Source organism: Gorilla gorilla, chromosome 12 (assembly GCF_029281585.2).
Source record: "Gorilla gorilla gorilla isolate KB3781 chromosome 12, NHGRI_mGorGor1-v2.1_pri, whole genome shotgun sequence".
In the NCBI taxonomy this organism is placed as follows: Eukaryota; Metazoa; Chordata; class Mammalia; order Primates; family Hominidae; genus Gorilla; species Gorilla gorilla.
The window spans coordinates 32,458,722-32,486,715 of NC_073236.2; the positions used below are offsets into that span (position 1 = coordinate 32,458,722).

The 27,994-nt window shown below is 36.9% G+C and overlaps 1 protein-coding gene and 1 non-coding gene across 2 annotated transcripts; both read right to left on the reverse strand.

Moving 5' to 3' along the window:
- On the reverse strand, positions 1–27,992 carry LOC129531486 (putative ankyrin repeat domain-containing protein 20A4). The gene is made up of 11 exons (XM_063695466.1): positions 27,880–27,992; positions 24,625–24,739; positions 24,289–24,462; positions 20,293–20,399; positions 19,112–19,249; positions 16,460–16,515; positions 9,903–9,933; positions 7,143–7,212; positions 3,121–3,202; positions 287–315; positions 1–190 (listed from the first exon to the last, which is right to left on the reverse strand). The coding sequence occupies exons 1-9, from the start codon at positions 27,990–27,992 to the stop codon at positions 3,128–3,130; spliced, it is 879 nt and encodes a 292-aa protein (XP_063551536.1). The 3' UTR covers positions 1–190; positions 287–315; positions 3,121–3,127.
- LOC129531877 (U6 spliceosomal RNA) lies at positions 17,619–17,725 on the reverse strand. Its single transcript, XR_008677315.1, has one exon. It is a non-coding gene; the product is annotated as a U6 spliceosomal RNA (small nuclear RNA).
- Positions 27,993–27,994: the final 2 nt, after the last annotated feature.

The window sequence follows — 27,994 nt, forward strand, 5'->3', positions numbered from 1 at the left end:
CAACAATAACATTTATGTCAATGCCTTCCATTCAATTTTGAACAAATAGAATTAGGAATAAGAATAATGTGAGTACTTCCAATCATTGAATGTACTTATTTCCAGTATTCCATTAAATGTACCTGCTCTGAATGTCTGTACATTCTTTCTTTGTACTGCTCCTTTCACAGCAGGATCTTCCACTTCAGTGCTAGGTTGAATGGGTTTTAAAAGAAAATGATTCATAAATCATATATATTTTATACAACATGGAGTTAGTGATTCAAAAATATACATAATTAATTACCTTCAAGGAAGGATGTTTTGCAGGAGGCCCTACAAAGCAAAGGGGATATGTCATCAATTATATGTAAGTATGACAGGGCCAACCAAACATTCATGCAGTGGTACTATCGAGCTGAATTCTCATGCCTGGCTATAAAAATAATTACTTAAGGTTTTGAGGGTTCTTCTTGGCTTCTTTTCATTGCCTAGGACGGCAACATGACAGAAACATAATGAGGAAAATAGGAATATAGGATTCCTAAAATGCACAGTTTACATTTCAGTAGTGAGATTATGTTTCAAATGCCTATACCTAAAATTGAAAAGCATGGACATCACTGTGAACACGTGGACTGATGAGGAGAAAAGGGACCATTAAACAGAGGAGCAAATCAAACCTGAGGGAATCAACGTCAAAGCTGATGGTGAATGTACAGAGTATTTTAACTCAACACATCAGAGGCATTGCTGCCAGCATGCCACAAATTCCCCTTGTCTTGTCACTGAGGAAATACACAGTTCGGATGACAGTTCAGGTGAATGTGTGATTCACCTCTCATCAAAGAAAGTGTTCTACATTGATCAGCTAGTATACACACTTATGAAATGACAGCTAATCAAACTACTCATTTTTCCCATGATCACATGGGCTACTGCAGCACCTACATTTCTCCTGTCCCCTCATTTGGCCTTGAATTAGAGCTCCTTGATCCACTCATGCAAGGTGGTCCATAAAACACATAAAATAAACCATGTCAAATAAGCTTCCGATATCAAAATATTTATCAAAAAAGAAAACACTGAATTACCACAGACTTGCTGGATACGAATACATATTTATAGTTCAAAATCAGTGCAGTATTTATTGAAAAAGAGAATTTTGGTATTCACAGAATGAATTTTATAATATGATTGCTTCTAAAATTAACTAAGTTTGGTGTATTATCTTACACTGTAAAGGACTTTTATAAAACAGCTATCATATCAAAGAACTGGCTGTCTCAAAAAAAATTAGCCAAAGCATCTATATGCAACTTAATCACATCTTATTCACTCATGTCAGTGAAACTTCTCTCTCTGAGGCCTGACAGTTATCAAGTGAAATGAGCTGCTGTGGTTTACCCCAACTCTAGCACTCCCTCCTGCCTCCAGTACTCTCCACAGCAATAACCTCTTTTGTGAGACTGGGCATATGCTGAAGCAACTGGAAGTGAGTTGTCTCAAGTTTACTTGGCTTCAACTCCCAGGACCCCAGCAAATGTCTTTCTTTCCTCCCTCCGTGTCCTTTCACAATCCCTCTTCCTTTGAAAAAGTGATTTTTAGAACTGTCATCCTGATGCTTCCCTTCCTAACTGCTTTTTATGGATAATTGTGACCACTTTTTTCATCTGTATTCAGCAGTAGTATACACCTGTAATCTCTCTGTTTTCATCTCATTCTCCTTCCCCTGTGGCTAGAATCATGCTCAGAAATAAAAGGAAATTAATGCTTTCCCTGGATTCTGTTATTTTTTAAATTGCTCTCCAATGGTTCTTTTTCCAGAGTTCTCTAAAGGAAGGCTATTCCCTTGCTATTCAGAGCTGTGTCCAAGGACCAGCACCAAAATCACCTGAGTACTCATGAGAAATGCAGACTCCCATACCCGCTGAATCAGAATGTGCACCTTCCAGAAGCTCCTCAACTCATTCATGACAATTTGAATGCCCTGTTCTACACTGATGTGCTTCCATATTGGTTTACCCTAATTGCCCTTTTGGCCTAGCCTCAATTTCTTCCCTATTATGTCCCTCAATTTAATACTACATTATAAGCCATAATGTTTCTAATGAACTTTTAATCAGGCAATAACTTCTCGAATTAATTTCTTCTCCATACATCACCCAACACTATTCAATTATGTTAATTTGGCCTATATGATACTATCCTATGAGGTTACAACATTTTCTATAAAAACAAATTATAGCCACACATGGCTGACCATTTTTGGTGATGTTCATCTATGGTAGATAAAACACAGGTCTGTGTGGTGAGGTGCCTCAATCCTTAATGCCTCCCCAGTAGTGAGGATGACAGCAAGAGAAGGAAAATATTACTCTAATTCTCTGACACATTTTGGTACTGGAAGCTCACTTTATCTTCTTTCCCGTTTCTAACACCATGTTCTTCCTTCTTCTACAGATCAATTTGCCTTTACTATCCTCCATTACTTACCTCTGCATATGCTTTTTTATTTATTCCACGTACACTCCGCTCTCCTCATTCTTTCTTTCTCTTTATTCATTTCCTCTTCCCTCTCTCCTAACTTGCCTCAGGTCTTAGAGTATCTTAAAATGGAACTCACAACTCAGCTCCTTTAGTGGTACTCCCAATAGAATCAACTGCTGACCCTTGGTTAGAGACACAACTTCTCACCATTTCACTTCTCCTTTACTTATTATACAGTTAATAGGACACTTTCTTTAGCTATTACACTCTATTGGTGCTCATATTTTCAAAGAAACATTCCATCAAATGACTTTTTTGTTTTGTTTTTTCTGAGACGGAGTCTCGCTCTGTCGCCCAGGGTGGAATGCAGTGGTGGTATCTCTGCTCACTGCAAGCTCCGCCTCCCGGGTTGAAGCCATTCTCCTGCCTCAGCCTCCTGAGTAGCTGCGACTACAGGCGCCCACAACAACACCTGGCTAGTTTTTTGTATTTTTACTAGAGATTGGGGTTTCACCATGTTATCCAGGATGGTCTGGATCTCCTGACCTCGTGATCCACCCGCCTCGGCCTCCCAAAGTGTTGGGATTACAGGCGTGAGCCACCGCACCCGGCCTCCATCAAATGACTTTTTAAATAAAATACGGTTCTCACCTTCTCCTTATCCATTGACTATTCTGTTTCCTTTTTCATGCGAAGGTCCAGGTAAAGGCTCTGATACTTTCTCGGGGACACACTGCTAAGGTAATATCAAGAATTAGTTTCCATTTTAAAATTATAATGAGTTGCATCAAGAGTTTCTTATCAATCTCTTTTTATGAAACTGGGTTTCACTCTGTCAACCCAGGGCTAGAATGCAGGGGCCTGATTATGGCTCACTGTGGTCTCAAACTCCTGACCTCAAGCAATCTTCCCACCTCAACTTCCTTAATAGCTGGAACTACAGGTGCGTACCATCATGCCATGCTAATGTTTTTATTGTTATCTTTGTAGAGACAAGGCCTCATTATACTGCCCAGGCTGGTCTCAAACTCCTGGGCTCAAGTAAATCTTCCACTTCTGCCTCCCAAAGTGTTGAGATAAGCAGTGTGCACCACCACACCCGGCCCTAATCGATTTCTTTAAATCAATCTCAATGTTGCCTAGGCATGGTGGCTCACACCTGTAATCTCAGCCCTTTGCAAGGCCAAGGTGGGTGGATTGCTTGAGTTCAGGAGTTTGAGACCAGCCTGGGCAACATAATGAGAACACATCTCTACTCAAAAAATACCAAAAGGAGTCAGGCATGATGGTGTGTGCCTGTAGTCCCAGCTGCTTGGGAAGCTGATGTGGGAGGATCACTTGAGCCTGAGAGGTGGATACTGCAGTGAGCCAAGATCATGCCACTATACTGCAGCATGGGCAACAGAGCAAGACCCTGACTCCCCAAAAATTTCAATTTAAAATGTGAGAGCGAAGAGAGATACAAACAAAAAACAAGCCTAATTGGTCAATGAAATATGAGCTTAAGCCAAGAAAGAAAAGAAACAACATGAAGTACAATAAAGTACATGGGGAAATAGATCTATAACAGAGCCTTTTGCTTTTTCATATCCCTGATAATACTAATTAATATTTATGCTGCAATTAGTTTTTTGTAAGTACTTCTGTGATAGAGTTTATTACTATAAGACATTCAATTAGCTAAATATGGTCATCGACCACTACCTGAAAGAACATTATTATAACAGAGAGAGAAAACTAGAACTTTCAATCAACTTTCCACCCACAAAAAAATTGGTCACCAGAATTCTAAAGAGTAATGTATGGCAGACACATGAAAAAATGATCATCATCACTGGCCATCAGAGAAATACAAATCAAAACCACAATGAGATACCATCTCACACCAGTTACAATGACGATCATTAAAAAGTCAGGAACCCACAGGTGCTGGAGAGGATGTGGAGAAATAGGAGTACTTTTACACTGTTGGTGGGACTGTAAACTAGTTCATCCTTTGAGGAAGACAGTATGGTGATTCCTCAAGGATCTAGAACTAGAAATACCATTTGACCCAGCCATCCCATTACTGGGTATATACCCAAAGGATTATAAATCATGCTGCTTAAAGACACATGCACACGTATGTTTATTGCGGCACTATTTACAATAGCAAAGACTTGGAACCAACCCAAATGTCCATCAATGATAGAATGGATTAAGACAATGTGGCACATATACACCATGGAATACTATGCAGCCATAAAAAAGGATGAGTTCATGTCCTTTGCAGGGACATGGATGAAGCTGGAAACCATCATTCTGAGCAAACTGTCACAAGGACAGAAAACCAAACACCACATATTCTCACTCATAGGTGGAAATTGAATAATGAGAACACTTGGACATAGGATGGGGAACATCACACACTGGGGCCTGTTGTGGGGTGGAGGAAGGGGGGTGGGATAGCATTAGGAGATATACCTAATGTAAATGATGAGTTAATGGGTGCAGCACACCAACATGGCACGTGTATACACATGTAACAAACCCACACATTGTGCACACGTACCCTAGAACTTACAGTATAATAATAAGAAAGAGTAATGTATGGCTTGAAAAGGTATATTTAATAGAACATGAGTTGGAGCTAATAAAAAGCTTAAGAAACGTTAATCTAAAATCTCAATGTTAAGATTCCAGTTGAATGATACTAGAAAATATATTGTAACCCTCTTTGCTACTGATGACCTATTTCTATTTTATTTCCTTTTTAATTATGGCATAATTTCTCCACATAACATATCAAAACTTATACACCCTTAAATATTAAAAAATACAATGTAAGCAATATTTTAAATACAATAATTATTAGATACATTAGGTTTATTATATTACTTATAACATTCCATTATATAAAAATTCATTTGTCTATTTATTCAGATTAAACAACTATTAAGGCTGAATGTCTTATGCCTGTAACCCAGCACTTTGAGAGGCTGAGGCAGGCAGAACACTTGAGCCCAACAGTTAAAGACCAGCCTGGGCAACAAGGCAAAACCCTGTCTCTACAAAACTCAGCTGAGCATGGTGACACAGGGCTATGGTGACATAGCTCTACTGTTTCAACTACTGGGATGGCTGAGGTGTGAGGATCACCTGAGCCCAGGAAATGGAGATGGGAGTGAGCCAAGGTCTCACCAGTGCCCTCCAGCCTGGGGGACAGAGTGAAACCCCATCTCAAAAAACAATAAGTAAAATGCTTCTTACATGGAAGACTGTATTCTAGGTACTCCAGGATACACACAAATATGTTTACTGACCTCCAGTAGCTTATGGTATGCAGGAGCTTCCAATGATTATTTAAACAACTAAATAGAAAACCTTCTGAAATTCAAAACTTCAGAATATGATATGAGGACTTTGAGTGGTTATTTTATTTTTTAAGATGTAGTCTTGCTCTGTCACCCAGGCTGGAGTGCAATGGTGCAATCTTGGCTCACTGCAACCTCTGCCTCCCGGGTTCAAGTGATTCTCCCACCTTGGCCTCCTGAGCAGCTGGGATTACAGGCATGCACCATCATGCCTGGTTAATTTTTCTGCTTTTGTTTTGTTTTGTTTTGGTTTTGGTTTTTTTTAGAGACAGGGTTTCACCACATTGGCCAGGCTGATCTTGAACTCCTGACCTCAGGTGATCTACCAACCTCGGCCTCCAAAACTGCTGGGATTACAGGTGAGTCTCCATGCCTGGTGAAGTAAATATTTTAAATAAACTACAATGACAAAATTATGATGATAAAGTCTTACCATCCGTTGGTATTAAGAGTCTCTGCTTCTAGAACTGGTTATTTGCAGCAAAATACATGCTATTCAATTAGATGAAGAGCCTTATATAAACTCTTCATGGACAACTCATAAACCACACAAAAATTCCTTTGCAATACACATTTTGCAAACATAAATTTAAATTTCTATATTTCCACAATTTATATTTTTAAATCAGATACGATGTTGCCCAAGCTGTTCTCAAACTCCTGGGTTCAAGCAATCTTCCTGCCTCAAATTCCCAAGTAGCAGGGACTACAGGTGTATACCACCACACTCAGTTATTTTTCTACAATTTTTAATTTTTTTGTCTCACTACAGAGCCAATAATATAAGTAGAAAAACAATCTCTCGTAAAAACAATATGATACCAAAATAATAAGTTTCCAAGAACAAAAGCTATATGCTATGTGCTGAATATTTTTGCCACTAAAAATCACCAGGAGGATCCCATGATTGCTGCAAATAATTTGATCCACTGAAGATTTATACAGGCATAAATATTAAGAAAGTCACACTCGTATGATTTAAAAGTCAAAGTATTAGTATTTATCCAAATAAACCTTAAGCAAATTTCACATTTCCTCTATTGGAGAAAGCATTTCCTAATGTGATTTTCCTGTCACTACTAATTTTCCAGTTCATTTTTTTTCAGCTCCCACCCTGTCACAGTACTTATCAATCTTTGTTAGTTACCAAAGTTAAACACATTTTTTGAATCAACTACCCATACGTATGTTTTTCTCTGACCAACTTTCCATTACCACCATAAAACAATGATAGGTAAACCACTGCTAAATTTGAAAAGTAAATACTATGCAAAAGTACATTCAGAGTGAGAAAATTAATTTTACAAGAGACCACTTTACCTTAGTAGCAACACTCAAGTCTTTGTCATCCAATGCAGGCAATGAATCCACACGCAGTTCATGGAAAATGCTTGAGAGCAAAAATACACAACGAAAATGAGCAAGTTGATTTCTTTACAATTTTTTTAACTGCCAGTTTATATCCAGCTTCCCCCTCAAAAAAGGAAACCATAATCTGGGGAAGGGTAAGCAATCTATATATTAAATAGTGATTCTTGATATAATTAAAATATGTCCTCTGTTCTAAAAATAGATTTTAGTTACCTATTTCTGCCTCCACCTGTCTAAATCTATAAAATATTCAATGAAAACTAACCTTGAGCTTTATAACAAATAGTGACAGTCAATAAATTGGCAGAGCCTGACAATGATTTGCCCTCACAAATTATCTGTCCTGAAGCTGAACTTAAAATTCAATTAATGGATGACATAAATTTTGTTACCTAAACTGGAAGAAAACTGATAACCTAAAACAAGGTGGAAAGATCCACTGTCTCTTTTCCATGATCTGTCTCTGGATAAAAGACTAATCTGCATCACTTCAAAATGGCAGTCTTGATTCCTCAGTATGGAACCCACTTAGGAAGGTCCTATTGCTTTCCTTTGCCCTAAATCAGTACAGGAAAGCCCCTACAATATTTGAAATGTATGAAAGCTAAATGTACAGAAGTCAAATAACAAAGGTGTATGTTCTTATTGAGAATACTTTTCCCAGAAAGATTGAAATATTAACAATTATAAAATCCCATTATTTTCACCCTATAGGTCCTACCTTATTCAGGTCCACATAAACTAGCAAGCCCTTAAAACTTTTCATAGGCACTCAGACACCCAAAGAGAGAGACTGCCAGAAAAAAAACAGAGTCCTGGTAGTTGTACCTCTATTTCCCTAAGTACTCTCTAAGTATCTGTCTTCCTATGGGCTCCCACTTCCAGATTCCACTTCTGCAGGGCTCCACAGAAGTCTCCAATCTTTAAATCTTCAGTCTATGAAAGCACAGATTCCTGAAAGGATGGCCTCAAATGACCAGGAGTAGGAGCTCTCTATATCCCTGCTCCTGAAAAACAAGCTAACTGGAGTCTCCATCACCTGCCCCCAGCTAGACACACTACCAACTACCCAACTGAACTCCATGACTGATTTGCCAGCCAATCATGCCCCTGAACCAGCCCACATGGACATGGGAAGGACATCAGTGAATTGGGAAAAGAGGCAGAGGTGAGGAGACACCTGTACTGGGCCACAGATCTATGTAGTTCAGCAATCTCCAGCCCCTTAGTACTCCAGGGGCTCTAAGCCACCACTTTGTAAGTCAGGATGGAAGTAGATGACACCACATTTCTATCTGCTGCAGACGCTCCTCCCAGTGTCTCAAAATGTTTTAGCATCTTTAGTAAAAATCTTCAAGTTTGTCAGTCCTTGATTTAAAAAAAAGCAGCAAACTTTTTAGAGCTCCCTTGAACCTTCTATTTCAACGGGCCTTTGTAGATAATTTCCAACATCTTGTGCCCTTCATTTTTATAATTTATCTTTATCAAACTTGTCATAAACCCCAATATTTTGATCTCTTATAGAAGAGTCTGTACTCCTATCCAATCCAGTGTTGTTTATCTTCAAACTTGGACTTCCCCTGCTCATTCCATTCTTATCTACTTCCATTGGGTTCACCAGCTAATTCCATTCTCATTCTACCCACAGACTCACTCCCGTTTGTATTATTAAAACACACGCCAATAGGATATAAAAAGAAGCAAGAGTACTGGGCTTTAACATGAGTTCAAATCTCATTTCTGCCAATTCCTATGTCTAAAGAAAAGCATCCTAATCTCTTTGAGCCTCACATTCTCTATCTAGAGAATCATTTGACCAGAATGTTCAACACAGGTAAAAATGCTAGAAGGTATTTTAATTCATTCCAAGATTCCTTAAAATTCTGTAATTCTATGTCCTCTTGATTCTGTCTATAGAAAAACTTAGAATACATAGCCATCAGAGTTTGAAAAAATAATAGAACAAAAGAAATACCAAGAAAAGCAGAGAAGAAAGTTTTAAAAAATGAAGGCAAGATTATAGAAAAGTCACGGAAAAAGCAACAAGACTAAAAAATGTATTATGGAAGTAAGCAGAAATACTTGCCTAAATGGAAAACCAAACTGGGAAGTCAAATAATTTGTCTCTACGACTTGCCTAAACTTGCTTTTGTAAAACTTACACCCCTATGGCCAAAGCTAAGTAAGATCTGCCCTAGAGCCTTTGATGGTAAAAATAAGATACTGGTTACCACTGAAATTGTCAAATTTATTAGGACAAACTCTTGGACTAACCACATTCTAATGATAAACTTAAATGAGAGTTCAAGGTCTTTAAACTCTCATTAATTTAGACATTAATCAAATTAATCAATCTGACTAATCTGATTCAGACCTATACCTTGATCCAAGGGCTGCACAGATATCTGTCAATCTATGCTGAGGAGCAAGAGACAGGATTTGGAAGGCAGGCAGGCTGATGGTCAAACTGTAGGCCAGCTACTTTGTTAACTATGGGATCATGAGGCAATTAATCAGCTCTAATCCATAGTTGTTTATTTAATAAACAGTAGGTTATAGGAACACAAGATGTTGTGATGGCTTTATGAGATGATAAATGCATAGAACATATTAGGATGTCTAGCCCAGAATACAACACTCAACAGATATTCGTTTCTTCCATCTATATTTTCTTAGTTAACATAATTTTTTAAATCTATAAAATCCTACCTGACTGCAGATTCATCAGAACTTCCAACATCTATTAAAGAAAAAGGTAAAATGCATTTTAAATCAATAACAAATGTACAGAATATTAAAAGCATAAGTATGCACAGTGATGCATCCCTCTAATCCAAACTACTTGGGAGGCTGAGGCAGGAGGATCACTTGAAGAGCCCAGAAGTTTGAGACCAGCTTGGGAAACATAGTAAGACTCTACCTTCATAAAAAAATTGTGCACACTTGTATGTATGCTTTAGATCGTGTTTTTTGTTGTTGTTATTTTGGTTTTGGTTTGGTTTGGTTTTTTAAAGCATAAGACTGATGCTTTGTTACAAAGCATTCCTTTGGGAGCATGCCTGGGACCTTATTAGAATTAACATTCGTTATACATATTGGTAGGTAATTAATGCAGTAAGAACTCTTCCCTTTGTATTTATTAGATGCAAAGAAGAATAAATTTATTAAAATTTGGTATCTACAAGTGAACTGCAGCATGCAAGTCATCCTAGCCAAACCCTATGAGGTTGGGTAAAAATGGTATTGTTAGCAGAACAGGTGTGATGAGTCAACAGTGTCAAAGAGCATGATTTCTGGACCAAAATATGAGGCGCCATTAAAACAGAGTATACAGTAGTACCCCTTATCCACTATATGTGCAGAAAGACATGCTTGACACATTTTTCTCTGCTGTCACACCACAGCAACAATCATCAACAAAGAAGGCTTCTGTGACCAAACGTGTGGAGGGTTTTTCCCCACCAACGAGCAAGCAATCATTCCTGCTGATGACACAATTCAATTCTCACACCCTATCTGCTGGTAACATCAGATTCAATTTAATTTATAAATTAAACTTTAGCATAGATATGTATGTATAGGGAAAAACAGTTTGTGATTCAGTACTATTCATGGTTTCATGCATCCACTGGGGGTCCTGGAATGTATCTCCCACAGTTAAGGGGGAGCTACTGCACTTATTTTGTTATAACACAACACAGCCTCTCTAGCTCTTCAGTTCAAACTGCTCAGTTTAGAATAAAACACCCTATCACCAGAAGTCAGCAAAACACAGGAATCAGACCAGAAACAGGAATCCTTGCAAAGACTTTCCAGCCGCTAGTGGAAAAGAGCTCAAAAGAGATCAATGTATTACTCTGGCTACTACTCTTTGGGGAAGGTGCTGGGTGGTTTACTTAGTTGTAGCTATTTGCTCTGCCCTACATATAGCAAGGCCCAAATTCACCTGCCATTTTACCTCCCACAGAAAAACCGCTGGAAAGATCACTCCTTTAAGAGCTTATCCGCTAGGAACCACACCTCATATTCAGAGAGAAGCTGAAGAGACACCAGGGAGGTGTGGCAGGCTGCTGGGCAGTACTATATGATGTGAAAAATATATAGAAAGAAAACCATCAATGTCCTTTTACTACCAGAATGTTCCAGTGCTTGCCCTTCCCCTAGTAGGGGAAAAAAAATCTTTTTCACCTCACAGAAAGCAAAACTCTCTTGCTATCCCTCATTACAGAATCTAGTTGTAGGTGAGTCATAATACAGGCTGTTGTCAACCTCATCCCTCAAAGGAAGAGGATCAGTGAGGAACCTATGTATTTACCTATAGCATTCACTGTCTGGTCTTATTTCCAACCGAAGGTAAGTATGAAAGACTCTGTGATTCCAGTTTTATAAAGTACAACCCCTCACACTTGTCCCCTTCCATTGCTAGAGAGTCTATCTGGACCCACCTCACAGAGCAAGATGCTCCAGTTTGTGCTGTGTGGTACAGCATGGTGTCCTTTTCCTCAACCCTTTCTATTATGTGCCACATATCTATACAAATCATGTTTTCTAAGTATGTAAAGCATATGTAATCAGAATATATCATTCTTTACAATGATAAAGAAGCAAAAGAAAAACAAAAGGACAAAGAACATCTTAAATGACTACATTCAACTGCCCTGGAGCTTTAATTTTTTAACTATTCAAAAAGATATCCACTGTATTATTCCAACTATGTGACTCTTCTGAAAAAAGTGAAACTATGAAGACAGAGTAAACATCAATGGTTGCCACGAGTTGCTAGGGAGAAAGGGAGAGATGAACAGGCATAGCATAGAGAATTTTTAGGGCTGTGAAACTGTTCTGTCGATAATATTACAGTAATAGATACATGTCATGTCATTATACACTTGTCCAAATTCACAGAATGTACAGCATCAAGAGTGAAGCCTGATGTAAACTATGAACTTTGAATGATTATAATGTGTCAATGTAAGTTCATCAGTTGTAACAAATGTACCACTCTCTGGTGGAAAATAGTAATAATGGGGGAGGCTATGCATGTGTGGGAGGCATGGGATATATGAGAAATCTCTGTACCTTCCTCTCAATTTTGCTGTGAACCTAAAACTGCTCTAAGAAATAAGGTTATTGATTTAAAAAAGATATTCAGCTGGGCTCAGTGGCTCATGCCTGTAATCTCAGCACTTTGGGAGGCAAAGGTGGGTGGATCACCTGAGGTCAGGAGTTCAAGACCGGCCTGGTCAACATGGCAAAACCTCGTCTCTAATAAAAATACAAAAATTAGCTGGGCATGGTGGCTGGCACCTGTAATTTCAGCTACTCAGGAGGCTGAGGCAGGAGAATCGCTTGAGCCTAGAAGGCGGAGGTTGCAGTTAACTGAGATCGCACCACTGCACTGCAGCCTGGGAGACAGAGTGAGACTCCATCTCAAAAAACAAAAAGATATTCACTGTCTATGCATCCCAGGATCTCCAGAACAACAATTAAATAAATAAATAAATAAATAAATAAATGGCTGGGGGCAGTGGCTCATGCCTGTAATCCCAGCACTTTGAGAGGCTGAGGTAGGTGGATAACCTGAGGTCAGGAGTTCAAGACCAGCCTGACTAACATGGTGAAACCCCATCTCTACTAAATACAAAAAATTAGCCAGGCATGACTGTGCATGCCTGTAGTTCCAGGTACCTGGGAGGCTGAGGCAGGAGAATCATTTGAAACTGGGAGGTGGAGGTTGCAATGAGCCAAGGTTGTGTCATTGCACTGCAGCCTGGGCAACAAGAGCAAAACTCCGTCTCAAAAAAATAAGTAAATAAAATAAAAAATAAAGATATTCACTGAACCTGTTACTATGATATATTTAAGCAAGACACGGTGACCCTAAAAATTAGAGATCATTGAGGACCAAAGTAACAACATGTGGTCATTACTTCTCAAATTGAACTATATAAAATATATAAAATAAATAAATTTAATTGCATGCTTAGGTAAGAAAATATTGATAAAAATAACTGAATATTTTATCTTATTTCATAATTCTAAACAGGGATTTGCACAATATGAAAACTAGACTATTCATGTAATCAAAATAAAAGACAATTTTTATTCTAATTTTAACTCAGAAATTATTTTGCTTATTTAATTTAACAATTTTACTGAAAGGTTAAGGAGATAAATAGGACAGATTATAATTACCTAACATTGCTATGGTAACTTATATACAAATAGCTGTTCATCACCAAAAGTCAAAAAAGTAACAAGCACTGCAACTTAAGATGGATCATACAACAGAAATTAGTACCAAGCTACCTTATCTTATAATATTATGTTATTAAAATGAAATTTTAAAACACCACCAAAAATGAAGTTGGGGTTACAAGTGTTGTGCAGAAAAGATTTCATATAGCAGGCAAGAGGCTGCCATCCTTAGAAAGGCCTGCATGCAAGGCTGGCACTTGGCTGGTGTTTAGGAAATTGGAAATGGGAGGGTTTCCACCATTCCCTGAGAAGAGTGGCTCACTGTGTCTAAAGTGCTTATAGAAACAGTGTATTTACTCTAAACAGCTGCTTTCCTTGCAAGAGTCTGGAATTTGGGTACATGTGAGGGAGAGTAACCTCCATAGAAAAACTTGGGCACTTAGTCTCTAATGAGACTCTGGTACTGGTAGACATCACTGCACATATGTTGTCAAAATGTGAGCCTGGGAGAATTAAGCAGATCCCGGGAACTCCACAGGACAGAACTCCTGGAGGCTTGTGCCTTGTTTCCTCCAGAATTGACCACATGCACCTTTTTCCTCTACTAATTTTGCTTGTCCCCTTCCTTGTTATCAATTAAAGATCTGAGTATGACTATTTGCTGAGTCCTGTGAGTCCTTCTAATGAACCACCAAACCTGGGGTGGTCTTGGGAACCTTGACACAAATTCATTGTGTAAGATTTGTATTAAGTTGATATGATACGTGTAACTGTAATCAGATGGTTATTTCACAGAATAACTTTACCTAATCTGTTTTTCTTTTCTTTTTTTGCCTTGATATTTGACTTGGAGATTCTTGTATTTCTATATCTATCCAATTGAATAAAGCCATAGAAGGAATAAATGAAAAAATAATGTCAGAAAATAATGTGAAATAAGCAGCAATCCTCTTTTATCCGAATAAAAAATAGAGACTCTGGGTGATTGACAATATGTTCTACAATATGAATGTCTCTAGAAAAAAAAAATGAAAAAGTGGTCAATTTTCTGCAACTCAACTGGGCTTCATTCCTTTTTATAATAATTTTGAAGGCCAGGTGCAGTGGCTCACACTTGTAAATGCGAGCATTTTGGGAGGTTGAGGCAGGAGGATCACTTGAGCCCAGAAGTTCCAGACTGGCCTCGGCAATATAGTGAGACCTCATCTATTAAACAAACAAACAAAAAAAAACCCTTAAAAAGAAAATTAGCCAAGTGTGGTAGTGCATGCCTATAGTCCCAGCTACTTGGGAGGCTAAGGTGAAAGGATCATTTAAGGCCAGCAAGCAGAAGCTGCAGTGAGCCAAGATGGCACCACTGCACACCAGTACTGACAACAGAGGGAAACCCTGTATTAAAAATAAATAAACAAATAAATAATTGTGTATCAGGCCAGATGTAACCACACAAATCTGTAGTCCCAGCTACTCAGGAGGATGAGGTAGGAGGACTGCTTGAGCCCAGGAGTTCAAGGCTACCGTGAGCTATGATTGCACCAATGAATAGACACTGTATTCTAGCCTAGGCAACATAGAGAGACCCCATCTCCTATGATAATAATAATTAATTGTGCATCATTCAAGTAAATTGTATAACTGGAGAAAAACATATGACTATTGAATATACTATTATAGTCTACTACTGACCATAGAGTTCCTGTTTACTTGCTTCTAATCTTTTTCTTCATTTCTCATAAAACTAAAAACACGATTTAAACCCATTAAAGGCAGTTCATCACAAAACAAGTCAAAAAGTCAAAAGAATTGCATCCAAACAGTAGGATGCGTTATCCACCGCTCTCTGTGAACAGTTGGATTTGGTCATTAAGAATCAGCAGGACTTTTAACTTTGTGTCTGTGTGCACACGTGTGTGCACATGTGCATGTGTGTATGTGTATGTATGTAAACTATGACAGATAAAATCATTTTGCTTGTGTACGAATATGTAATATAACTTGTGCTTCTCACAAAGGAATTGCTTTTCCGTCTTCTGTGCTCAGTAGCTGTCTTCAAAAAATAATCTCCTATTTGTATGGGTGCACACTGGTTCAGTTCTACAGTTCTTATTGCCATTTATTTATGGTACCAGAAAGGGATTGCTGAGTTCCTGGTTCTAAAGATACTTACTTTCTTAGTGACACAAATCAATATGTAATACAGTTAACCCTTAAACAGCAAGGGTTTCAACTGCAGGGATTCACTTATATGCAGATTTTCTTCTGCCTCTGCAACAGAGAGACAGCAAGATCCACCTCTCCTCTTCCTCCTCAGCCTAATCAACCTGAAGATCATGAAGACCTTTGTCAGGACTACTTATGCTTTATGAAAAGTCAATATGTTTTCCCTGATGATTTCCTTTCTAACAGCTTCATTTCTCTAGCTTATTTTATTGTACGAACACAGTATATAATAATGCAGCACAAACAAAATAGGTGTTCATCAACTGTTTATGTTATCAGGAAGGCTTCCAGTCAATTGTGGGCTATTAGTAGCTAAGGTGAAGGAATCAAAAGTTATACTCAGATTTTCAACTGCACAGGGATCAGAGTCCCTCAACCCCACATTATTCATGGGTCAACTGTAGTTATTTGTTTACTAAATATAAACAATTTATTATAAAAATGAAATCGAAGATCCATTTGTATAACAAGTCCAATTTGTTATAATATGACTATAGAGGAAACATACAACATACTAACTTAAAAATCTTTTTTCTTATTTATGCAAAAATATTATATAGGATTTTAGGGATCATAATTAAATAAATGAATGTTTTCAGACAATAATGTTTGAGATTATAAATTAGCTACAACTACCTTCTTAAATAAATCTGAATTTCAAACTAAAGAAGTTAAATTTTAAAGATTAATTTACATATGTATATACATATATACACATTCAATTTACACATATTTTTAAGCTGGTCTTTTTTGACTGAAACTACCTTAATCTTACATCTTACTTTGTATTTTCTTATCAAGAGTAGGACCACCAAGAGAAGTAAGAAATTCACAATCAGAAGTCTTACCTGATTTCTCCTTTTTAAGTATCTTCTTTTTATGTTCCAAAATTTGTTGTTGAATTCTACGTATACAAAAGTAATAAATAAAATTGCTATTTTTATACTGAAATAAAAAATATTTACCAAACATATTAAATTCCAAAACACTTTCAGGCAATATCAGACCTAATATCAGAATTTTAATGTCCCATACACTTCAAATTTGTAAACCTTACAAGCTTATTAAGCTTATAATTAAAGAAGAAAAGAAAGTGAAGTACTCATAAATGGAGGAAGCACAGCTCAGTAAATGAACTCTAGTTAGCTGGATATCATGCAAAGTGTCCTGCACTCAGAGTAAGTCCTCGCTCTGTAACCAAAATACCTCGCTCTGTAGGTATTTTGTCTTCAGACAAGTTGCTTCTCTTAGGCTCCATGGTTTCTTCTAAAAAATAAGGATTCTGCTACCTTACTTCACTAGGTTGTTTGGAAGATGTAATGAGATTACATGTTTAAATGTTCAGAGAAATAGTAAAGCAATGGAATAATTTATTCTTGAACTTTATTGCTGAAACCATTTTGGAATCCCAAATAATGCTCGGTGTGTGTTTTTCTATAAGTTCTAATATTCAAATGTTGCAGTTTTCAGAAAATGTTATTAAGTGCTAATTTTGGTTATCACTTGTATTCATTGTGGCTTGTAATTCAGGGCATTTTACCTAATGCATAACTTATTACTACATTTCTATATATATAAATTTAGTGAGCTCATCAATGAGCTCATCAATCACAGCAAGGGCAGAAAACTAATATGTGTCAAAACCTGGCTTGGACAACTACCACTCCTTCTCTACCTCCTCAAACTCTGAGCCAGCAGATCTGTGCTTGGCTGCTGGATCTCCATGGTCCTCTCCAACTAACAGACAAGACAAAACCCTGCTTTGATTGTTTTTCAGTTCCATGAAGGAAATGCAAGTTGACATTTTCTCATTTCCAAGACATGTACTAACAACATGTAACATCCCCTTATTACTCAGCTCTGTTCCCATTTCAGAGATCACCATACATCAATAGTTTCATAGCGATAATCACAATTTCAATATAGTGTGTCACCTGTTTTGGTTTTGCTCACACTGCTTGCTTGGAGCTACTCAACAAATAGTCAAATGGCCTTCCTGGGACTATGCAAAATATGGAATGTTTTCTGAATTTGTGTGCCATCTCTAGGGAGTAGCCATGCTTATCTGCTCTGTATTGATCCAATTTTAAATTATGTGCTGTTGAAATAAGTACAAAGCCCTGTTTGATACATGGATACTCATGAGTCATGGATGAGGCTTAGCTCTATTAAATCCAACTCACTTACTTCAGATTCAGAGAATTTTATTGAATGGCTTCCTGTGAGGTAGAATTTTAAAATATATTTAAAACTTGAGGAAGAGCTGCAAGTAGCCCAGGATATTTTCATGATTATAGAGACACATTACTTGAGGGGCCAACTGCAAGCTGGTTCCCACTACTCAGTGGAAAGATAACATGGAACATTCCGCTATCTAACCAAAGCTGCTGCACAGGATATAAAAAAGCCTCAAGGTACAGATCTGATAGCAAAAGAGACAGGAAACTCTGATCTCTTCCTGCAACATTATTTGAACATCCCTGACTATTGAGAACAATCACAACTAATATTGGTTAAAGGAAAGACAAACATGGCCCTCAAAGGATAACTTACCATGAAGGCCTAGGCAAAGTCTAGCTAAGATGTGGGCTCCAAATAAGGTTTTTAGTGTAGGGTGAGCATCAACTTGCTCAATATTTGTGTGGATAAAGCTAGGAGGCCTAGCTGCCAGAGCAGGGTGCTGGGAACAATGACCGAGCACAAGTACATAAACTAATAAACACCGTAGCTTTGACCTCTATATATGAATCACCATGAAAACTGAGGGGTCTGAATCAGTGAAGGCATCCTGGTGGCAAAGGTCAATCATTATCAGATTGCAGGACCGGTTATAATGGCAATAATACAGCAAGTGAGTCCACGGAAACAACAGAATGATTAGAATGGCCTTTTTTCCCCTTCTTCTGACTTGTAAAGAAAGATTGCCTTCCTTGGACTTAGGAAACCCCTTAGCTTCTTGGAAAATTCAAAGAAGGAAGACACAGGAGAGAGCCCCAGGGGACAATACAAGATTTTCTGTTAAACTGGACATTACAAGACTCAATAACTAATTAGAAAAGTCAGGCCAGCTATGGTGGCTAGCACTTTCAGAGGCCGAGGCAGAGGGATTACTTGACCTCAAAAGTTCAAGACCAGCCAGGGCAAGAGAGTAAGACCTTGTCTCTACAAAAAAAAAAAAAAAAAAAAAAAGGAAAGGAAAGGAAAAGAAATCAAAGACATGGCTCTTTTTATCCCATGCATGGGGATTATACTTAGAATAAAATGAATAACATTGAGATCCCTAGGGATAAAGGTCTCACAAATCCAGAAAAAATCTCGCACTCTACTTCTAACTAATCTAGACTTCTGCTTGATTTCTGGCTAAAAGGTAGACTAACTCTTCGCTATTTCAAACTATCTGAACCAAACTATGAACTCTCACCTAATGTATAAGATGCAGTAGTTGCAATTATTTTGAACTTCAATTTAGCATTAACTGGCCTTTTAACATAAACACTTACTTTGTCAAATGATGAGAAATAGCGTAATCTTCTGCATCTCGTCCACACATGTCTTGAGCGAAGACATCAATATTTTGCTTAAGAAGGATATTGACAATACCTGGTGAGTCATAGTATACAGCAAGCATGAGAGCTGACCTAAAATAACAAAGAAATAACTCCACTCAAGAACTTTAATAAAGACTTTTTTAAAAAGCTAGTTTGATACACTTTACCAATTTAATATCTACCTGTCAGTGTAGATGTAATAACCATTTGCATGTACTAGCTTGGGTCTATAAGCATCTAGGGTGCTCAAGTGTTCAACTTTGTAAATTGTCACCAAGGCTAAAAGAAAGGGACAACAGGGAAGCCTCTTGTACCACTGGGGTAAGACATAATACAAGTTGCTAACTTATAGTCCTTTGATGGCCAAGAAACTGTGCTGAGGTCACTTATCTAAAGTAGGCAAAGATTTAGATGACGATTTCCCCGTTGCTTTCCTAGTCAAATCAGCTAGGGGTCAGATAAGAGTTATCTGCAGGCTGAAAACAACAACAACAACAATAATAATAATGACAATGCTAGTAGTCATAAACTAAAAGTCCACACTTTAAAAATGAATAAAACTTGTCAGGTGCAGTGTCTCATGCCTGTAATCCCAGCACTTTGGGAAGCCAAGGAGAGCAGATCACGAGGTCAAGAGATCGAGACCATCCTGGCCAACATGGTGAAATCCCATCTCTACTAAAAATACAAAAATTAGCTGGGCATGGTGGCGTGCACCTGTAGTCCCAGCTACTTGGGAGGCCGAGGCAGGAGAATCACTTGAATCTGGGAGGTGGAGAATGCAGTGAGCTGAGATCACACCACTGCACTCCAGCCTGGCAACAGAGCAAGACTCCATCTCAAAAAAAAAAATTAATAAAACTAATACAAAACCCTTTAGCTAATAAAAGATTACAGTACCAAAAATATCTGATTATAAATACCAAACACTGTATATTATAAGAGAAGATGAATCCTACTATATACTATTCTTTATGTTACTCAGTCCAAATATTTGCTGGTCTACCTGATTATTCATGGTGATATTTTTCATTATATGCCAATAATTATGTTAATCTTCTTATTAATATTTCTGACTTGAGTGACCACTCTAGAATACTCAGGTTTTATTTTTAAAAAAAGAACTACTGTACCATCTCAGCCTATCAACGGCATGTGTACTTGCTTTCTTTTTCAATAAAAATTCCACCATTTTCTCTTTCTTGCAAATTATAGTGAATAAAAGTGGGGTATTATTGTCCTATAAAACAGCAGAAAAAAATTAATAATTCACAAAATTACATATTTCTCAACTGAACTGAAAATCTTCTCTAGGATGCTTTGAACTTCAACATACAATATAGAAAGGAAGTAAATGAAAAGCAGTCCCTTCATTCTCACTCCTCTGTGCTTTCGGATGTGCTGCGCTTTGCCTTGCAAACAACCCTCCTCTGTCTTCCCGGATTAACTGTGGTCATTGCCAAAACTCACTTTAAACATTTACTAGTCCCAAGAATCCTTGCTTTGATCACAGCACTTAGCATGGTACATTGTAGTCATTTCACTGTTTCCCACTGAAACCAAGAGCTTCTTGAGGCAAGGGCCTAAAACCCTAAGACACAGTAGCAAATATTTTAAGTTTTTTACATTAATTAATGATCTAAATTACTATCTCTAAAGCAGTGTTTCTTAAACTATATTCCAAAGAATATTTGCTTTATCAGAAGTACTATACCCCAAGAGAAAGACTCCATGACCATCTGCATTTGAGAAGTATTACAAAACTGTATTTTATGTCCAATAATCAAGAAATCTCTTTAATTTTACCTAATCCCCCTTTCACAATACTATTTGTGGCAAACATTAACATTTGAGGAATTAAGAGTTTCAGAGATACAGTTGCCAGAGCTTCCCAATACAGGTGGCAGTTTCCTCTGGGTGGTACAAACTTGCTTGATTCACTTCTATCAATGGTGTCAGGATCCCAGATGCCAATGTCAGGCACTCCTGCTCCAAATGGGTCACCATGGAAATGAGCTTTGAATTAAGAGAGATTGGCTTCAGATGCATTTGTTTCCTTATTATTAAATAGTCCATGGGTTTTTCCCCTAATACAAGAGAAGAGATTTTTATCTTTACTGTTAGAAAGCTCAGTATATTCTGTGTAAGAGAGATAGATTTAAAAAACCTAAGAACAAATATTTTAAAAACCAAAACTCAATAAGAAATACTATTATCAATTATAATGGTAATCCTGGGACCCTAGTGCAGCTCTACTTTTTAAATCCATTTTTACTGGCTTCCACTTAAATGGCTACTTAAAATTATGTTTTATTTTAGACAAAATATAAATCGGAAATAAAAACATAATGGCTTATCAATAAAAGTTCTCATACTGATCCATATGGATTATTTCTGGCATAATACAAGCCAATAAGTCACTTGCATCTTTAAGGAAGAGCACTGAGGAGAAAGATGTACTGTCTGCAATATTCATAAATTATTCAACTATAACCAGGAATAACCTAAAAAGGCTTCTAGGCATTCTTATGGGCAGAGAATTATTTGTGGTATATATAAAGAAAAGAGTTAAAAACTTCTAAACTCTAAAATTCAACTCCATAACTGAGGGATTTATATACTCTACAGACTATATATTATAAACAAATACATGCTGACTTAAAAACCTTGAAATTTTTATCAAAATATACTATAACATAGGAGTTGTAAACTCAGATACTTACAAAGACAAAGGAAGGTCGCCTGAGTAAGGGAAGTACTAAGGTGGGCACAGTAGCAAACTGGAGAATACATGCCTTCTATAAAGGGGCAACTTCTGCACAGCAGACCAAAGAATGATAGAAACTCAGGGGACACCAGATTTGATTTTTTAGGATATGCCTGAAGTCCACATTTCTTCACGAGTCTTCTAAATTTTACATGTTGATTCAACTTATAGAGGCAAACAAACAAATCTGTGTACCACATTAGAATATAGCCCTTGTTTTTTATATTTGCTATTAATGTGTTACTAAATGGTTGTGTATAATCCAAGTATTTGCATGTAAAATATTTTCTTTCTCTGGTATCATATGTTCTACCAAAAAATCAGGCTCTCATATATAATAAATTTGCTAAAAAGACTCACAATACCTGCTTCAAGAATTTTTCCAACATGTATTCATTTAAAATGTTTGTATATAATTTTCCCAGATTGTTAACCAAATAGATAATTGGTTCACAAGACTGCTAAAACTAAATTATTAAAAGAATTCCTATCTATATTCTTATTAACTTCATGGATTTCAGTGTTTAAAACTGACATTTTGGGTATGCTAAAGTTCTATAAACTTAACAAACATACTGAGATAGTTCATAATAAAACTTCAACTAAAAAAAATAGTTTAGGATTTGCTACTATTCTAATTGAGAAAGCCCAACTTGTAATGAACATTTGTTGACACATAATCACCTGCGTGGTGACAAAGGGACATGAAATCATGAAAGGGTCAGCCTCTACCTATTGAAAGATTACTCATAAGCAAATTTCTGAAGACTCTCTGAAAGGTAGTGAATGATTCATGGTGGGAAGCAAAACATGTTATTCTGTAAGCTGAGAGATATTGCCAATGATATTTCCTTTCACTTCCCAGTCACAGATGTAGAGAAAGACAGATAAGTCAGGCTAATATTATTGAAAAGGAGAACTTTGAAGGAAGTGGCAACTATCAAATGCCAACTCTTCTAGAGATTTCTTACATTTTTGAGATACAGAAATTTATATATTGCACTTATCTATTCTGGGGTTTTTAATCAAGAGTGTATCCCAACCTTGAAGGTTTTTTGTTTTTTTGTTTTTTTGTGGGTTTTTTTTTTTTGGCTATTATTGTTGTTAGAGACAAGAGTCTCACTATGTTGCTCAAGCTGGATTCAAACTCTTAGGCTCAAGCTGGGACTACAGGAATACACCACTGTGCCCAGCTTCAAGAAAACATTTTTAAACACGTTCAGGCCTTATTAGGTCTATTACATCAAAATCTTCAGGGGAAAGCCTACAATTGTAGATTTTTAACAAAATGTCCTCAGGTCACTGTAATGCACAATTCTGAAAATTAGTGCAGCAGACAATCACTTCAGTCTCACCTCTCACCCACATGGCTAATTCCTTTATCAGTTGGAGATGTGGCGAAAAAGAGAAAAGAGTAAAAGATAGTGTCATTTATTAAAACTCCAGTTAAGTTTCCTGGCTATGGGTAGAACAGGGACAAGTAAACTAAAAATCCCACTTGATTTTGCTATTTACAAGCTCCTTATCTCCCACCTTCCCACTAAGACATTCTAGATTTGAGAGGAGGGTTTAGGTTCTTATCTAAGTGGCTGTTTCTGCCAGGATGAGCAATAAGTCAGTTAATAATTTGTTCCACCTTCTGCTGAAGTGTTTCTCACTTCGTCACCACATATTCACTGCCAATCTGGTTTCCTCAGAGTCCTCCTAAAATTCATCTCTAGGCAAGTTGCAACTCATTCTTTTTCAAACCAAAAATTATTAGACCCAAAGCTAAACAGCACCTTGTCTCAACACATAAAACAAACTTAAAAACAAAAAAAAACCTCTTCCTGGCATTTTCCCTCATTATCTAATATCCAAGTGACCTGCATATTTCTGATTGCTCTCTTTCTCCCCTCCCATTTTTCCCTCTTAAGCCTTGCCACTGAGAGATGATACATCAGTTTTCCAGAAAATTAGCAGCAGCAGCAGCAACATGTCCCTTTATTGTAATTTGCTTTAGTTTTGTTTGAGTTTTAAGATAAAGCCTATTTCCAGGGAATATTTTCTTTCCTGTGTTGTTTTACACTAATTAAGAAAAAAAAAAAAAGAATAACCCTGTGTAGAAAAAAAGTTCAAAAGGTTTTACCTTTAACAAATTCACAAATATTTTCCAAAGTGCATTTTATAAAGCTGTGCCCTTTAATGCTTCTTTAAAAGTATCAATATTTAAAATAAAATCTTAGACAATTAAGTTATTTCAAAATAACTTAATTTGTATTTGCATTCAGGGAATGGTTGAGCTTCCAAATATAAAAAATTGACCCTTACCTATGTCAATGTTAAAACAAATATTTTGGAAAGAAAGTTGATTGACCTATACCTTGTCCAGTGCTTCAATATGTGCACCATGGGAAAGCAGTTTTTCTGCCAGTGAGGTGCTCTCACTATACACAGCATAATGGAGAGCAGTGTTGCCGTAGATATCCTTAAGGTTTGGATGGGCGCCATGTTCCAGCAGAATAACGGCACAAGCCTCTTCCTGGCAATGGACAGCCTGTCCGTGTTAGACCAAGAAACAGATTGTAAATTCCAAGAATTCAAAATACACATTCCACAGGTTTCACCAACTAGTTACATGTAAATGAGATCAATTTATTTTAATTCTATATATGTAAATCAAATCCATGTCATGCTGAAAGAGTTGGCTCTAATATACCTGTATCAAAGGCGTTCTGTTTTCTTTGTCACAGATATCAATCTGGCATTTTCTGCTAACCAGGAGAGTGACCACTTGCACACGGCCACTGGCACAGGCCAAGTGTAGAGCAGTTCTATGAGAGTAAGAGGATTTTTTAAGAAACTGTAGTACAGTATCTCAAAACATACAATCATTCATGTAATTGTAAAAATTGAATAGCATGTTTTTCCTCTGCCTTGAAAACAAATAATTTTTTTGAAGAAAGTACAATACTTACTATCTGTTATTGCTCACTGCCTTAATGAAAACAGCAGCCTATTTGAGTAGAAAGAGCTCAGTCTTTGGATTCAGTTCAACTAGGGCTTGAGTCTTACTTTAAGCCTTGACACTTACCAACTATTGCTTAGCCTTTCTGTGCCTCAACTTCCTCATTAATAAAGATGACAATAGTAGCTATCTCATAGGACACCATCGTGATGCTTAAATGAGAAGCTATGTAAAGTATGTAGAACAGTTCCTACGACAACTCAATAATTGTAAGATTTTTGTTTTTTGAGACAAAGTCTCACTCTTTTGCCCAGGCTGGAGTGCAATGGTGTAACTATACCTGGAACTCCTAGGTCAAATGATCCTCCATCCCCAGCCTCCTGAGTAGCTGGGACTACAGATGAGCACCAGCATGCCCAGCTATTTATTTAAAAATTTTTGTAGAGTAAGAATCTCACTTTGTTGCCCAGGCTGGTCTCAAACTCCTGGCATCAAGCAATCCTCTCATCTCAGCCTCCCAAAGTTCTGGGATTACAGGTGTGAGCCACTGCACCCAGCCAGATATTATATTTATTACTATTACTACTACTTAACAAAACCATTTTAATTAGGTAGAATGATACAATTATACCTACTTTGCAGGATGACTTCACGAGTAGGTCACATTTTAACACCTCTGACATTGGAATGCCACTTATAATTCATGTTTTGTTATAACTATAATTGGTAGCATTTTAAAAATTATCTTATTGATACATAAAATAGTGGGGCATCACGCAATCCATGAGACCTTACATTAAGTAGAATATGGCATACTCAGCAGGTCTAGGGCATTTCTAGGCATGTAACTGAAACTTAAATACATTTTAGTTCTTAAAGGTACTATGGGGAAAGAGCACTGAAATAATAATAATGCATTTTTTAAACAAATTAATTCTTTGATTTTCAAACAACTTGAAGCCAAAGGAAACTCATGATTCAAATGAATACATATGGCTCATTGTATTCTATATTTATACTTAGAGAATATATGCAAATAAGACTTTCCAATGATTAATATTAGTATTTAAGGCTGATAAACTTTCAAAAGAGCAGTTAAAGGTTATCTTCTACTATTTTCTAACTTCAGAAATGCTTTTGTTTGAAAGGTGGGAGATAAAGTTTCAAGGAGATTAAGTCCCAATATTCCTATTTTAAATCTCTCAGCTTGTGCAGGCGGGGCAGGTAAACATGAAGTGTTTAAGGATGGACGGGTCCTGAGAGATGGTAGAATATGTCTGCTACATAGCAGGTACTCAGGTTATGCTTGATCCATAAATGGAATGAAAGAATGGATAAATACAGTTGGGGAGTTCAATATTTTTAAATAAACTCCTATAAAGCAATATTTTTGCAATAGTAATTATTTATATGTGTTATTTTATTTTTAAAGAATAAATTGAAATGATTAATCTATCTTTGCATAAATGGAATGAGTATATAAGAAAAACATATGTACATAATAAAATATATAGATAATAAAATCTGGAAACAGATAAAAACATTCCCTTTTTACTTCTGAAGAGGCTAAAAGCTCAAAGAAGATAACAACACACACAATAATGATAAAAAATAGAAAGTGAGAAATTATTTTCATCAGCGCAAGATTCATATTCCTCTCTTCCCAAGGATTATTCCATTAATAATAAACTTTTACTAGAAGTTTTGTACTCACTGCAGCAATCACAGATAAGAAAAAGGAAAAAAACTTTACTTAAAATACAAATGCTCATAAATTACAAATTTTATATTTTGTACATATTTTTGCTAAAACAAGACCATAGTATGTTTGTGTATGTATAATTTAACTAATTTTTTTTCCTTGCTAGCTATAACAAAATACATCTTTGCACATCAACGTACTTCTGTATCTATTGCCACCTTCAGTGGTCACATATTATTCCATCCTATGGATGCAACTGAAATTTATTTATAGGATCCACTCTATGGGTTCTTTTTAAAGTAAGTACTGTGAAAAATAAAGTGCATGTATCTTTATTTCCTAAGGGTATTTTAGTATAATGGAATAATTGGTGGGTAAAGGGCATACACATTCTTTAAATGTAGTACTTACCATTTTCAAATGAGTACTTTGAAAAGTAATCAGCAACTTAAACTGTAAGCAGCAGTATAGAACATCCTCACAAATATTGTGGATAGAAAACTGTTTCATTCCTCTTTTAAATTCTTATACCAGAAATGCGAAGGATTTTTTCCTATGTATGTAAGTAACTTGTAGATCTGGAAAAAGGTATTTTGCCCACTTTTAGTGTGTTTGATGATTTGATTTGAAAGAATTCCCTGTAAAATGAAGATGTACTTTTCATCTAATGTGTATATATAACTGATATATATAACATATTATATCTGTTATATATGTATACATATCAGTAATATATATATCTTATGATATATAATAAACAACATAGGCCAGGCGCGGTGGCTCACACCTGTAATCCCAGCGCTTTGGGAGGCGGAGGCGGGCAGATGACTTGAGGTCAGGAGTTCGAGACCAGCCTGGCCAACGTGGTGAAACTAAATATACAAAAATTAGCCAGGCATGCTGGCACCTGCCTGCAATCCCAGCTACTTGGGGGGCTGAGGTAGGAAAATTGCTTGAACCCGGCAGGCAGAGGTTGCAGTGAGCCAAGATTGTGCCATTGAACACCAGCCTTGGCAAAGAAGCGAGACTCCGACTCAAAAAAAAAAAAAAGAATATAATCAATTCCCTATAAAATGAAAACATACTTTTCATCTGAAAAAATATATATATATAATATAGTAAATATTTTTCAAGTAAGCTCTCTTATCTGAGAACTTTTCGCCCACTGAAATAACTCACGGTATTTTTGATAGGGGAACGAGTTCTCTCATTAGGCACCTCCTATAATGTATATAAACCATGTTTTAAACGTGTACGTTAAAAATAACAACGCTGTATATGCTTAACTTTGTGAGTTAAATCACTCAAATTCTCCAACTGCTCCAGCCAGGGAATTATGAGGGATGGAAAACAGCTGACAGTCCGTTTGGCTCCGCCGCTCCGAGGGTGCCCGGCGCCCTGCAAGGCCCCGTCCCATGG

Excerpts from the sequence above, each read along its gene's own strand:
- LOC129531486 (XM_063695466.1), bottom strand. The coding sequence starts at position 27,992 with ATGGGACGGGGCCTTGCAGGGCGCCGGGCACCCTCGGAGCGGCGGAGC. Across the intron at positions 24,463-24,624 it reads ACAGAACGCCTTTGATACAG|GCTGTCCATTGCCAGGAAGA; the intron begins GTATATTAGAGC and ends TAACACGGACAG. Across the intron at positions 7,213-9,902 it reads TCTGATGAATCTGCAGTCAG|CATTTTCCATGAACTGCGTG; the intron begins GTAGGATTTTAT and ends TTTGCTCTCAAG.